The 14,748-nt window shown below is 38.5% G+C and overlaps 1 protein-coding gene across 15 annotated transcripts in view; it reads left to right on the forward strand.

The window, feature by feature from the left end:
• Positions 1 to 14,748, forward strand: part of DLG1 (discs large MAGUK scaffold protein 1) — a 352,797-nt gene that overhangs the window by 288,828 nt on the left and 49,221 nt on the right. For 6 of the 15 annotated variants that reach the window (XM_075004306.1, XM_075004311.1, XM_075004307.1 and 3 more), the window contains 2 exons: positions 1,737 to 1,806; positions 13,933 to 14,032. In XM_075004306.1, coding sequence (XP_074860407.1) covers positions 1,737 to 1,806; positions 13,933 to 14,032 — 170 coding nt within the window. The remainder of the gene's footprint in view (positions 1 to 1,736; positions 1,807 to 13,932; positions 14,033 to 14,748) is intronic. The other 9 variants (XM_075004308.1, XM_075004312.1, XM_075004309.1 and 6 more) reach the window with 2 other exon arrangements.

A 14,748-nucleotide genomic window follows, 5' to 3' on the forward strand; every position in this document is an offset into this window, starting at 1 on the left:
ATTTCAAAAGAGGGGACACAGCAATGCACTGCTTTTTGTTTTAATTAACACAAAAGTGCAATTATGTTGATCTTCTCTTTTGTTCCCACTAAAAAATTACCTGGAAAGGCTGGAAAAGTTGGGTAGATGGGCTCTTTAAACAGCAGGGAGTCAGTTTTTGTGGTTTTTTCCGCCCCAGGCTGGAGCATGGATCAGGCTTTTGAAAAACAGCAAGATAAAGAACTTCTTGGCACTGCTGGAGGTGGGAAGGCTCTTTAAACAGGATGAATGTCTGTTGGTTTGGATTTTATTAGACAGCTTGGGGGGCCCTGGCTAATTGCAGGGATGAAAAGCGGAGGCAGCGTAAAAAGTTTCCTCATCCCTGCTCTGTAGTATGCAATGTGATTCTGTGAATGTTGCCTCCCAAGCAGTTGTCACCCAGTGGAAAGGTGTGTATCATGTCCTTCCTCTGATGGCTGAACTAAATATAAACTAGCAATTATTCGTATAGTTCAGGAACTAGAGACCAGAACGGGGAATATCAAGGTCCACAGATCAGACTTTGCTAATGATTCATGCTTAGGGTCTCATGGTTGTGGGTGACATTTTTTTCAGATTTTTCTAATTTAAAACAACTGGTTTATTTAATTCCCACTCAGAGAACATTCTGTAGCCCAAATTTGTAATTAAACAATTATTACAATCTGTAAATAATGGCCTGTCACCCAAAATACAGGTGCAAAACACATTTGACATTTGTGTGAGTAAAAAGAATAGCAAACATTTTTATAATCAGTGCTAACATAGATTTTTGGAAGAGGTATTAAATCCAAATCTTCAGGCTTTAAGACGACATTTAACTAAATGATTTAGAAAATCCAATACAGGTGCTCAATTATTTCACATTTGCCTAAAATGAGATTTCTTACTCCCATCTGGTACTTGTACTGATAGAGGCAGGATAGTGGATAGATGAACCTTGGTTCTGATACAGTATAGCTAATCATTGGAACAACTACAATCCTGACAAAACAAAAAAGCAGTCATGTTGCACTTTGAAGACTAACAAAATAATTTATTAGGCGATAGTGAATAAATTATTTTGTTAGTCTTTAAAGTGCTACATGACTGCTTTTTTTTGTTTTGTGAAGATACAGACTAACAAGGCTACTTCTCTGTGAGTACAATCCTGAGTTAGTCCAGGGAAATTACAGGAATACCTAGATATGGGCATCAAAAGTGAAGGAAGGAAGTACCATCTTAGCACAGCTGCTGCTTTCCTTCATTTAGCTCTGCCTAGACAGAGTGTCCTATGGATTTACTGTGGTTTAACCTAAAAAATAAGAGCAAAGTTGTGGCCTTATACCCAAAAGATTTTAATGTATACTTATTTGATCCCTGCCATTCAGGTTTATAGTTTGAGAATAACAGTTGTTTTTTCTCATATTGCCCTGTGGAGACCAACAATGTGTGTATGCATACCTCGTCCCATCACACTGCAACAGGTTATTACAATATGAAATATTGTAATATGGGCATCTGATGAAGTGAGTCTGTGCTCACGAAAGCTCATGCTCAAAACTTTTCTGTTATTCTAGAAGGTGCCACAGGACCCTTCGTTGCTGTTACAGATCCAGACTAACACAGCTACCCCTCCGATACAATATGAAAGTTATGGTATTTTATAGCATTAATAATTGCTTTATACGAATCATTTTGTGAAAGCAACATTTTTACCTTTTGCATTTTTCTTGCAGAGTTGAGAAGAAAGAAAGAGCCCGCTTAAAGACAGTGAAATTTAATTCCAAAATGAGAGGAGATAAAGGGGTGAGTTTATGAAAAGTTAATTACATTTTTAATTAACTCAAGTGGTAACATGTTTGAGTGGCTTATGTATGTGGATTTAACTTTAATATCAAAAGTTAAAAATTTAAAATATCGTAGACAAAAACAGTTTATTCTCAAAATTATAATTTAACAAATGGGAATTTTATAAGCAAATCAGATTAAGTTTTGCCATGGTGTTCCTATGTGTGTCTGAAAAACTAGGTTAAGAGTGAATGTTACTAACAATATACAGAGAGATTGATAAATAGTCCTATGTGGTGATAGATGAATTTAAAAAAAATAGTGCTCTATACTTGTACCTCTGTAAATCTGTCATACCTTGGGAAACATACCCGTGGGATCTGAGTGGGAGACGGACGGAGGTAGGGTCCTTCCTGTTTCCCACCCTGGTTGTCCCCCACCCAGAACCACCCCATCTACTAACCATACCTCCAGGCTGCAGCTGCAGAAATACCACCTGGAGCACTGGGACAGGCAGTCCTACGGTCACACAGCCTGCCTAGAGCTCACATATGCACCACGGCAGTGAGCATGCTGCCCAGATGCTGGGGGAGCTGAGGCTATGGGGGAAGAGGGACGGAAAAGAACAGGCTTAAGGGTAGGCTCCCTGGATTAGCGCTCAGAGACCAGATAGAAGTCTCTGGCAGGTCTAAAGTAGCCAGCAGGACATAGTTTTCCTGTCTCTGGTCTAGACCAGGGGTTCCCAAACTTTACATTAGTGTGGACCCCCAGTCACCCCCCTAAAACTGTTCATGGACCACTCAAGCACACCCCAAACCATTTGTGGACCCCTATCAAAGCCAGTTCTAGGCATGATGTACACTTCATTAAAGGAAAAGGGAAACTACAACACAGATTTTCAGACAGCAGTTAATAATGTTATTGGAAGATATTTAATTTAAAAATAATTGATTGTAAGTTTGCAATTTATTTAAAACTTCTTTTCTGTGATCATTTTTGTTTTGTTCACGCACCCCCTACAATACCTTCATGAACCCCCAGGGGTCCAGGGACTCCAGGGTGGGAACCACTGATCTAAACTATCCCTTACAGTAACAGAGAGGAAGCCGTGCTAGTCTATACACCATCAAAATAAAAAGCAGTCAAGTAGCACTTTAACGACTAGCAAAATAGTTTATTAGGTGAGCTTTCGTGGGACAGACCCACTTCTTCAGACCATAGCCAGACCAGAACAGACTCAATATTTAAGGCACAGAGAACCAAAAACAGTAAGCAAGGAGGACAAATCAGAAAAAGATAATCAAGGTGAGCAAATCAGAGAATGGAGGGGTAGGGGGGAAGGTCAAGAATTAGATTGAGCCAAGTATGGCTCAATCTAATACTTTTTCTGATTTGTCCTCCTTGCTTACTGTTTTTGGCCGTGACCCACTCAAACACAGGGGTTAGGGTCTAGTTGAGATTTCTATTTGCATTGTAAGTTCAGTGTATGATACTTAACTGACATCAATTGTTTCGGCATTATCTGTGTAGTGAGGGCAAAAGTCAAAAAACTCTTTTTTCCTATACTTTTCTATCCTCTGTCTTCTCAGTTTGCAATACAGTCTGGGACCCTGTGTTATTTTCAGGGATTATGTGCAATGATGGGAGGTGGGATGCACAGTGGATGCCAGTTGAGAACACAGTCATTACACGGAAGCCTTATGGTGCACTTGAAAGCCAAAGACTCTCCCCAGTACCAATATAATGAACGGGGAAACCAAAAATGCTTTTTCCTATGCTTTTCTATACTCTTTCTTCTCACTTTAAAATACAGTCTGGGACCCTGTAGTATGCCATGATGGGAGGTGGGGGACACAATGAATTGCCAGAGAATACAGTTCCTGTACCCATGTTGGCAATGTAATGTTGGAGAAAACCAAAAATGCTTTTTTCCTAGACTTTTATATCATCTTTCCTCTAACTTTGAGGGTCCCTGCATTATTTCCAGGGATTGGGAGGGGAATGAGGAAAATGCAGTGTGGGAAGATGTCAAGGTCAGTGAGCATATCCAGAATGCTACAGGGATGAGGGGACTGTGAGAGAGCTTCCCACAGTGCACTGCTGCAACAGTCAGTGTTAGCCAGTTTGAGTGTGGTGGCAATGACTTTACTTTGTAAGGAGCATGTGAGAAGTGAGTGTGGTCAAATTCAAACTTATAAATTCCAGAATTACAAAATGGGTATTAATAATTTTGAATTTATCTTGTAGTATGGTCGTAGCCTTTGAGAGGTAGTGGAATCTCCATTCCTAGAGGTCTTTAAGACCCAGCTTGACAAAGGCCTGTCTGGGATGATTTAGTTAGTTAATCCTGCTTTGAGCAGGGTGTTGACTAGATGACCTCCTAAGGTCCCTTCCAGCCTTATGATTGTATGAGTCTATGGTTCTGGAATGGAATTGTTATGAGCAAGCACTTGAAGAAAAACTGGCTACTTATCTTTCATAACTGTTGTACTTCTAAATGTGTTGCTCCTGTCCATTTCATTACCTTCTCTCCTGCCCCTCTGTCAGTATTGCCATCAAGAGTGGCAGGGCTGGTGATACCAACACATGAGCACAGTTCTCAAGGGGCACCAGATACAGCCCTCTAGACACCAGTAAAGCAGAAATCTCCAGCTGTTCATGTGGGCATGGACACACCTAAGATGAAAGGGACATGAGCAACACATCTTGAAAAACAAGTTTATAAAAGTAACCCCTCTATCTCCTATTCAGACTGATCTAACCCAGCCTCTTCAGTCTTCCCTCCCAGATCATATTTTCTAGAATTGTAACAGTTTTTATTGGCTCTTCGCTGGACTTCCTCCAGTTTATCCACATCTTTCCTGAAATACTGCAGTTTTACAATCAGATCAAAACCTTTCAAATAGGGATTGTAACAGATGTTTCCAGATCTTTGACAAGTATCGATATGCTAATAAGTGTATCTAAGTGTATTTTTCAGTTTAAGAACTTACTTAAATTACTCATGTATTAAAATTTTAGCCAAAATGTTTCAGAATTTTTTCGGAATAAGTACACGAGTTATTAAAATCACTTTAAAGATGGAGAGAGCTAATGCGGTAATGTCCAGAGTAGGCTATGCAAAAAATCCCAAAGTTTTCTTTAATTGTGTTTATTTAGTGGGATTTTTATAAATTTACAGAATCAAATTGAAGGGATAAGCTAATAAGAATATGAATACATATACCTGATAAAGAAGGAGTTATCTTTTTGGACCAACTTCTGCTTTCTTTTATTATATAGTTCCTGTCAGCAGATATTGCCTGTCATGAGTCTTTGTAAGATTACTTGATAAACTGTTAGGCATCTCTTCAGCTGAGCAACCACAAAAAAACTTTGCGTAATCAGCAATGCCTGTTTGAATACCTGCTTACTAGATAATGCATGCTATCCCATGTTAAATACTGAAAGTTTTAATTAGTTGTATTAATATTAAAATGCACCTAAACGTGTATGCTTGTTATAGAACATAACATATTTTAGAAGAAACCTAATACCTTTAGTGACTTTCTGATGGTCAAAGTTAGTACTGCCTTGAGAATGACTTGGAACATTGTTTATATTTTTTCAGTTTGTACATGTAGAACTACATGTTGGCTTTTTTTTCCATGCCAACTGAGGATGCAGTAGCTTTTATATATTTTGAATTTACTATAATTTCATAGAATTTAACATTTCACCATGGAAAATTTTACAATGAAAAAATTGTTAATCTTCAAGTTTTCACATATTGTTTGTAACTGACATCCTCAACCTGTGAAAGTCACAAAAGGAACATTCTTAGATATTTAAATATTTGAAGTGATTGTTGTAATTAAATTAGACTTATTTTGCAAAATGTTGTGATACCGTATATATCTTGAGAAGATAATTGCATGTTTTTGTAACTTGTTTACCATAAAATTATAAACAGTTAACTGAAATAACTGTGTATAAATGATAATCTTATATGTTAACTGTAACAGAGTTTGTACACAGTCACTGTGTACTAACAGCACCAAAAATATGCATGAAATACTGAGTGAAGAAAATCTACGCTTGCCATTGATAGAGATCTGCATTTCTTTCTCTGTAATAACATTTCTTGTTCTAAGCACTCACTCTTAGACAGTTCGTGGTCTTTTGCTTCAGTTGAAAATTTTAATGTTTATTTCTCTTTAAAATGTCCATAGTATTTTACTGTTAATTATGTGGAATTTTCCCTGTAAGAAACTGTATGAAGATACCTACCTGCAGTATTTTACATATATGTTATATTATACCACTTAGACAATTTCACCTATTAAGTATAGACAGTTGTTACTTACAGGGTACAATGTAAGGACAAAGTAAATATTGCAAGCCTAAATACAATATTAATGAGAGAAAACATTAAAATGTTCCATTTACAATAAGGAATACTGAGAAAACTGGAGCTTGCATGACTATAATTTTTTCTCGTCCTTTTTTAATATACCCTTATCTCATTTTGCTTTGTGCTGCTTCTGTTTTTAATATTCTTATGTAATCTATCCATAATTTGCAATGGCTTTATAAAATTATGAAATTAATATCTACAACTAATCAATTTTTCTAGCCTTTACAGTATCTTTTTAAAATCTTTTGGCTAATATTTTATTTAAAATCAGTACATTACTATTTATTTTGCAGTGGAACTGACTCTGACCATTATACATGCAGTATACGAAATTATTTTTAAATGGTTTTTAATACAATAAAATTTACTGTAGAGGAAGTCAAATGAAAGATTAGAACAAAGAAGTGGTGCTTTTAACTAATCATCCAAATTAGTTACAATAAATCTTTCTTTTTCATTTGAATTGCACCAAAATTCTTTGTCAGAGCTTTCCATAATGTGTTTTGAAATTGAGACATTTTGTCTGACTTATGCTCCATGGTGTCCTTTGCATTCATACCATAGTTGTATTTGTTATGTGAGATCTCCATATATGAAAATCCATGTTACAGGCTTCTCCATCTTTTCCCCCTGTTCTGTAAAAACAGAGACCGTTCTTGATTGCCTTTCAAAAGCTTTCTGCATAATAATTCTAATTCACTAAATACAATAAGGTGTGTGTGGTTGTAAGAGCTAGGGTTAATTTCAGTTTTAAGAATGATTGATGGACCTCTTTGCTGAAGTAGCTGTGACTTTGTGCAATCAGTGTACGTACGGAAACTCTGGAGGACTATCACCCAGAATCCAACTTATACTGTCTGTAATTCATGAAGACATATGTTTGGTTAGGTTCCAGTTCTTGTGCCCATATGTCAGGATGATACTCACAATTGAATACCAGCTCTGCTAGGTGTTGATGCCAACCACTTAAGGGGGTTTATGAACTTCCTGCTTAATATTCTTCACGCTGTTTGTTTCCCCAGAACACACTCTTCTGTGACAGGCCTTACTGTGCTCCACTGGTGCCACATGCCTTTTTTGCACCTGGTAATATTTAAATAACAAAATGCATTATTTTAACAGCAACAGTGATGACATTCATGGCTCGACCAGCATCTGACATTACTGAACAAGTCTGTGTTAAAGCAGATGGCCAGAAAGACTGTGAACCTCATAGTAGAATGCAAGCTACATGATACACTGCAGGCATTGACTGAATAAATGCCAAGCTTATCATTGCATGTTGAATAGTAACAGAGAGAAAGCCATGCTAGTCTATATACTATCAAAACAAAAAAGCAGTCAAGTAGCACTTTAAATTATTTTGTTAGTCTTTAAAGTGCTACTTGACTGCTTTTTGGTTTTGAAAGCTTACCATTGCTGGATGTGCACTAATGGTAAAAGAAGTACACAGTGAGTCAGAGTCACAGAACTGCCCAATTCCCTATTTGCTGCTATATCTCCTTCCACATAAAGGCAGCGATAGGGGGGAAAAAAAGCAGTTTGTACATGTTTCTTCCCATAAGGCTCACCTTCATCAGGAACTGTATTGTGATTAAGGGAGGATATGGTCAAACTGGATAAAATGTGATGGATAAAGCATGTTGCAGTTACACTGTAGATTCTAGAAGTATAGTAAACTCTTTCATATCCAGCAGCCCAGGGCCCAGGAGGTTGCTGGATATTCAAACATTCTGGATAATAGAGAGGTATACCTAGCAATGCATAATACAAAAGAAAATCAAGATTAGATATTAAGAAACAAACAGAAATGTATGCAGAGTTCTTTGTTTACCAACAACAATAGTATTGTACACTATAAACTTGTACTGTATTTGCTGTATTTATTTACATTTACTTTCACTAAACTGTTCTGATGGAAAATGTAACTAAAATGTACTTATGTTTAAAATGCCAGTTATTTAAGTGTTCTGGACGATAGAATGCTGGATATGAAAGAATTTCCTGTAACTTTAATAGAATCCTTAGAGCATGAACTGAAAACTAGTACTTTGTTTTGAAAAATGGCTTGGTAGAAATGGTACTGTATTGCTTCATGTTTTTGGCACAATTTCCATATCATAGGTTTTTAACTTGAAAGTAAACTCTGTAAACTCAGCCAGTCCATTTTTATCATCATCAGTAACAGAAATTCTGCATACCAGGTACAGCACACAATGACCCTTGTGCAAACTCATTTGCCTTCTTTAGGAATGCCAGCATGAAACTGACTGCTTATTAGACAAGTCATTTAATAATACAGAGACCAGTTTTGCACAGTAAGAAAGTTCCATTTTAGTACAAGTTGAACCTCTCTAATCCAGAACACACTCATCCAGCAACATCCGTAATCCAGCATGATTTTAGTTAGCCGAATGACCACTTACCATGGGTGTGACCAAGTTTCGCATGGTCCCATAAAATTTGTGCACAGCCACCAGTCCTGGCTTTCAGTGTTCTCTGCTGTTGTTTAGCTGTCATTTACCCCTACGTGTCCTTTAAGAGCCCAGTAAGCAGTGGAAGTGTTGGTAATGTGCTAGACTATACTGACCTCCTGTAGTCCAGCAAATTCTCTCTTCTATCGCTGATCAGGTCCCAAGAGTGCTGGATGAGAGAGGTTCAACCTGTATCATCACTTTCCAGTATAGAACTACACTCTAAGCATGAGAGGTTTCCGTCATATTTTCAGCAGCAGACATCACCAATTTTAATTAAATCTATGTTGCCATCTTTCATGAACAGTGTACACAAAGACGTATATTCATCTTATTTGTAAAGAATTAATGACAGTAATAATAACTTTGGCTCAAGAGGAAAAAGAATTGATAAAAAATACCCTCACTTAATCGGGGTAAAGCATCTGATCTGTACACTTTCTTCAGCAACATGAGTTTTAGAATTCCTAATTCTTGCTGAATACCATCCTGAACTTCTCACTCTTTGATTTCTAAAATGTCAGTGCTCCCTGTGACCCATCCCCATCATGCTGTTAACAAGCTGATCAAATGAAACAAATAAGTGTTGTTAATGGACCTTGGCCCTAAGATGTGAACTTTGCCACTGCAGTGTCCACTTCTTGCCATCAATTTTTAAGGTTGATGCAGAACAATTAGGGAAAAGAATTAAGGCCGAGATTTTTTTTAGAAGTGACAATGATTGTTTTAAGTGGGCAGAACTGACATTTTTTGAAGTTACTTTCATCACTGTTTTTCCTGAAAGTAGCTACAGTACCAGTCCTGATGCTGTTGCGGAGGATGAAAGGCTCAGGGAAGGAGAGCAGTCAATGGGAGCAGAGGGAAGCCATCCCATAGTTGGGACCCTCCTTCCAGAGGGTGCTATTGTATCCTCTCGCGCCAAGGATACTTCTCCGGGGGAGAGAGCGCCAGCTGTTAGGAAGAAGCGGGTTTTAGTAGTGGGGGATTCGATCATTAGAAATATAGGTAGTTGGGTTTGTGATGACTGGGAGAACCGTATGGTGACTTGCCTGCCTGGTGCGAAGGTTGCGGATCTCTCGAGGCATCTAGACAGACTTATGGGCAGTGCTGGGGAGGAGCTGGTGGTCGTGGTACGTGTCGGTACCAATGACATAGGGAAGGGTAGAAGACATGTTCTGGAGGCCAAATTTAGGTTACCAGGAAAGAGACTGAAATCCAGAACATTTATGGTGGCATTCTCTGAAATGCTTCCAGTTCCACGCGCAGGGCCAGATAGACAGGCAGAACTTCAGAGTCTCAGTGCATGGATGAGATGATGGTGTAGGGAAGAGGGGTTTAGATTTATTAGGAACTGGGGCCACTTTTGGGGTAGGGGAAGCCTATACAGGAATGATGGGCTCCAACTAAATCAAGGTGGATCCAGACTGCTGGCATTAAACATTAAAAAGGTCGTAGAGCACTTTTTAAACTAAGAGGTGGGGGAAAGCCGATTGGTGCGGGGGAGCACGTGGATCGGACGGAGACTTCTCTTACACGAGGCTCCATAGATAGGGATTCCCTAGAAGTTAGTCAGATAGGGAACGTGGGAAATAATATATGGGCAAGATCAGATGTGAAACAATCACATATAAAAAAATCCAAGGCGTCTGTGAAAGGCGGACATATAAATAGTGGTAGTTTTTTAAAGTGCTTTTACACAAATGGTAGGAGTCTGTCTAATAAGATGGGTGAACTGGAGTACCTCATATCAAAGGAGGAAGTTGACATAATAGGCATCACAGAAACATGGTGGAATGAGGACAATCAGTGGGACACTATCATACCGGGATATAAATTATCTCGGAAAGACAGAACAGGTTGTGCGGGTGGCGGAGTGGTACTATATGTGAAGGATAATATAGAATCAAATGAAGCAAAAATCCTAAAGGAATCAAAATGTTCCATAGAATCATTATGGATAACAATTCATTCCTCTAATATGAATATGGCATTAGGAATATATTACCTACCACCTAACCAGGACAGTGATAGTGATGCTGAAATGTTAAGGGAGATTAGAGAGGCTATCACAATAAAAAACATAGCAATAATAGGAGATTTCAGTTATCCCCATATTGATTGGGTACATGTCACCTCAGGACAGGATTCAGAGATTAAATTTCTTGATGCCTTAAATGACTGCTTCTTGGAGCAGCTAGTACAGGAACCCACAAGGGGGGAGTCAATTCTCGATCTAGTCCTGACTGGAACGCAGGATCTGGTCCAAGAGGTACTGGACCGCTTGGAAATAATGACCACAATATAATAACTTTTAATATTCCTGTGTTGGGAAGAACACCGCAGCGGTCAAACACTCTGGCATTTAATTTCAAAAAGGGGAATTACACTAAAATGAGGAAGCTAGTTAAACAGAAACTAAAAGGTAGAGTAACTAAACTAAAATTCCTGGAAGCTGCATGGAAACTGTTTAAAGACACCATACTAGAGGCCCAACTTAAATGTATACCCCAAATGAAAAAACACAGTAAGAGACCTAACAAAGAACCACCATGGCTTAACAGCCAGGTTAAAAAGGCAGTGAGAGAGAAAAGGGCAGCTTTTAAAAAGTGGAAGTCAAATCCTAGTGAGGAAAATAGAAAGGAACACAAACACTCCCAAATTAAGTGTCATAATGTAGTAAGAAAAGCCAAAAAAGATTTTGAGGAACAGCTAGCCAACAATTCAAAAAATGATAGTAAAATGTTTTTTAAATACATTAGAAGCAGGAAGCCCGCTAAAAAAGCAGTGGGGCCCTTGGATGATAAAGATATAAAAGGAGCGATCAAGGAAGACAGTGCCATTGTGGAGCGATTAAATGATTTCTTTGCTTCAGTCTTCACGGCTGAGGATGTTACAGAGGTTCCTAAATCTCAGCCAGCCTTTTTAGGTGACAAATCTGAGGAACTCTCCCAGATTGAAGTGACATTAGAGGAGGTTTTGGGGTTAATTGATAAGCTGAATAGTAACAAGTCTCCAGGACCAGATGGTATTCACCCAAGGGTTCTGAAAGAACTCAGATGTGAAATTGCGGGGTTAACAACAGTGGTTTGTAACCTATCCTTTAAATCCGCTTCGGTACCCAATGACTGGAAGACGGCCAATATAACACCAATATTTAAAAAAGGCTCCAGAGGAGACCCTGGCAATTATAGACCGATAAATCTAACATCAGTACCAGGCAAATTAGTAGAAACAATAGTAAAGAATAAAATTGCAAGGCACATAGAAGAGCACGAATTGTTGGGCAAAAGTCAGCATGGTTTCTGCAGAGGGAAGTCGTGTCTAACTAATCTATTAGAATTCTTTGAAGGGGTAAATAAACATGCGGACAAGGGGCACCCAGTGGACATAATATACCTAGATTTCCAGAAAGCCTTTGACACAATCCCACACCAAAGGCTTTTATGTAAATTAGGCAGTCATGGGATAGGAGGAAAGATCCTTTCATGGATCGGGAATTGGTTAAAAGACAGAAGACAAAGGGTTGGAATAAATGGTAAATTTTCACAATGGAGGTGGGTAACTAGTGGTGTTCCCCAGGGGGTCAGTCCTGGGACCGATCCTGTTCAACTTGTTCATCAATGACCTAGAAAATGAGGTAAGCAGTGAGGTGGCAAAGTTTGCAGATGACACCAAGTTGTTCAGGACAGTCAAAACCAAAAGGGATTGTGAAGAACTACAAAAAGATCTCAGCAAACTGAGTGATTGGGCAGCAAAATGGCAAATGAAATTTAATGTGGGTAAGTGTAAGGTAATGCACATTGGAAAAAAAAACCAAATTACACGTACAACATGATGGGGTTAAATTTAGCTACGACAGATCAGGAAAGGGATCTTGGAGTTATAGTGGATAGTTCTCTGAAGACATCCACGCAGTGTGCAGCAGCAGTTAGTAAAGCAAATAGGATGTTAGGAATTATTAAAAAAGGGATAGATAATAAGACAAAAGATATCAAACTTCCCCTGTATAAAACTATGGTATGCCCACATCTTGAGTACTGCGTGCAGATGTGGTCTCGTCACCTCAAAATAGATATATTGGCATTAGAAAAGGTTCAGAAAAGGGCGACTAAGATGATTAGGGGTTTGGAACGGGTCCCATATGGGGAGAGGCTGGAGAGACTGGGACTTTCAGTCTGGAAAAGAGGCGATTGAGGGGCGATATGATAGAGGTATATAAAATCATGAATGGTGTGGAGAAAGTGAATATAGAAAAATTATTTACCTTTTCCCATAATACAAGAACTAGGGGACACCAAATGAAATTGATGGGTAGTAGGTTCAAAACTAATAAAAGGAAGTTTTTCTTCACACAGCGCACAGTCAACCTGTGCAACTCCTTGCCGGAGGAGGCTGTGAAGGCCAGGACTCTATTAGGGTTTAAAAAAGAGCTCAATAAATTTTTTCAGGTTAGGTCCATAAATGGCTATTAGCCAGGGATAAAGTATGGTGCCCTAGCCTTCAGTACAAGGGCAGGAGATGGATGGCAGGAGATAAATCACTTGATCATTGCCTTCTGTTCTCCTTCTCTGGGGCACCTGGGATTGGCCACTGTCGGCAGACGTGATACTGGGGTGGATGGACCTTTGATCTGACCCAGTATGGCCGTTCTTATGTTCAGCATTTAATTATTTTGTTTTCATATACACTAGGTGTCATTCAAATATTTAGTTGTGTTTTCGAAAGCAGATAGTGCTGGGAATACCTGATTGCCTTGTATTAGCTAACATGTGCGACTTCCTCCCTTTTGTTTATCAAATTGCTTTTATTTTTTGATGGTTTGTCAGCCTACTGGATCTCACTTTCCTCTTCACAGACAATCTCAATTATGAAGCATAAGACCACAAATGTTAAACCATGGATATCAGCTTTCCAATTCTCTCTGTAGTTAAGATGCAAAATATGGAGTCTTTGAGAAAAACCAAAAGTTCATTCTTTTTCTGATGAACTGGGGTAATGATTAGTAACAGAGAGATAGCCATGTTAGTCTGTATTCTAACAAAACAAACCAGCAGTCATGTAATACTTTAACAAAATAATTTATTAGGTGATGAGCTTTTGTCGGACAGACCCACTTCTTCAGATCAAGATCTACTTTGGGGTGATCATGTTAAATTAAACTATGAACTGCATCATGTGGTTGTAGGAGTCAGCTTCCACAAAGCTGCTGGGGCTGGGCTTTTGTACACACAGACATTAGACATCCTTTGTTTTGCTCCTCCTTCTCTTCTTCAGCAGTCATTCAATGACAAGCGTAAAAAGAACCTCTTTTCCCGAAAATTTCCCTTCTACAAGAACAAGGACCAGAGTGAGCAAGAAACCAGTGATATTGACCGTAAGTATGTGGAATCCAATGGCAAGAAGCACACACGCACACAAAGGGCCTGCTAGCTTATAGTAGGGTGTTACCTTGGAGACAGTTTCAAGAGCTGCAACAGGTTAATGGAACTCAAACACTGAGTGACTAAACAGTCTTTTAAATCAGTAAATTGATTCATGTGTTATTAGAGTGCCCTAACTGTTCTGGGATTCCAAGAGCAGCCATGTTCATGTTGAACTGAATGGAACTGTGAGATGATGGTTGTGTGTGTGTAATTGAAGGTGATAACTAAGTTCTGTTACTCTCATCATAATAGCACCTTATAAAGAGAGTGAACTGATGTAAAACTGTTTGATTTGTAAGTTAAATATAACCAGGCACTTTAGACTGGTTCTTTGAAATTTGGTCTGTTTTAACCTTTAATTTTAATACTGTCCTGATTTTAAGGGTATTTCTTTAAATCTTTATTGCCGTTATTGGAGAAAAAGTATTTTTTAAACAAATCTTTAATTTCATAATGAAATTAAAGTTGATCAGAATGTAGCATACCATCAGCTCCCTCTGCTTTTTGCATCACTGATAATACTTCAGCTGCTACCTATTTTAAATCTTAGTAGCTCAGCATTACTGTAGATCTGTATCTCCCTGTAATGTTCTTGAAACTGTCTCTTATCGTAGCGCCAGTTTTATACATTACTGACAGTTATTTTTCTTTTGTGATTATCTTTTTA

Source organism: Carettochelys insculpta, chromosome 10, assembly GCF_033958435.1.
Source record: "Carettochelys insculpta isolate YL-2023 chromosome 10, ASM3395843v1, whole genome shotgun sequence".
Classification (NCBI taxonomy): Eukaryota; Metazoa; Chordata; order Testudines; family Carettochelyidae; genus Carettochelys; species Carettochelys insculpta.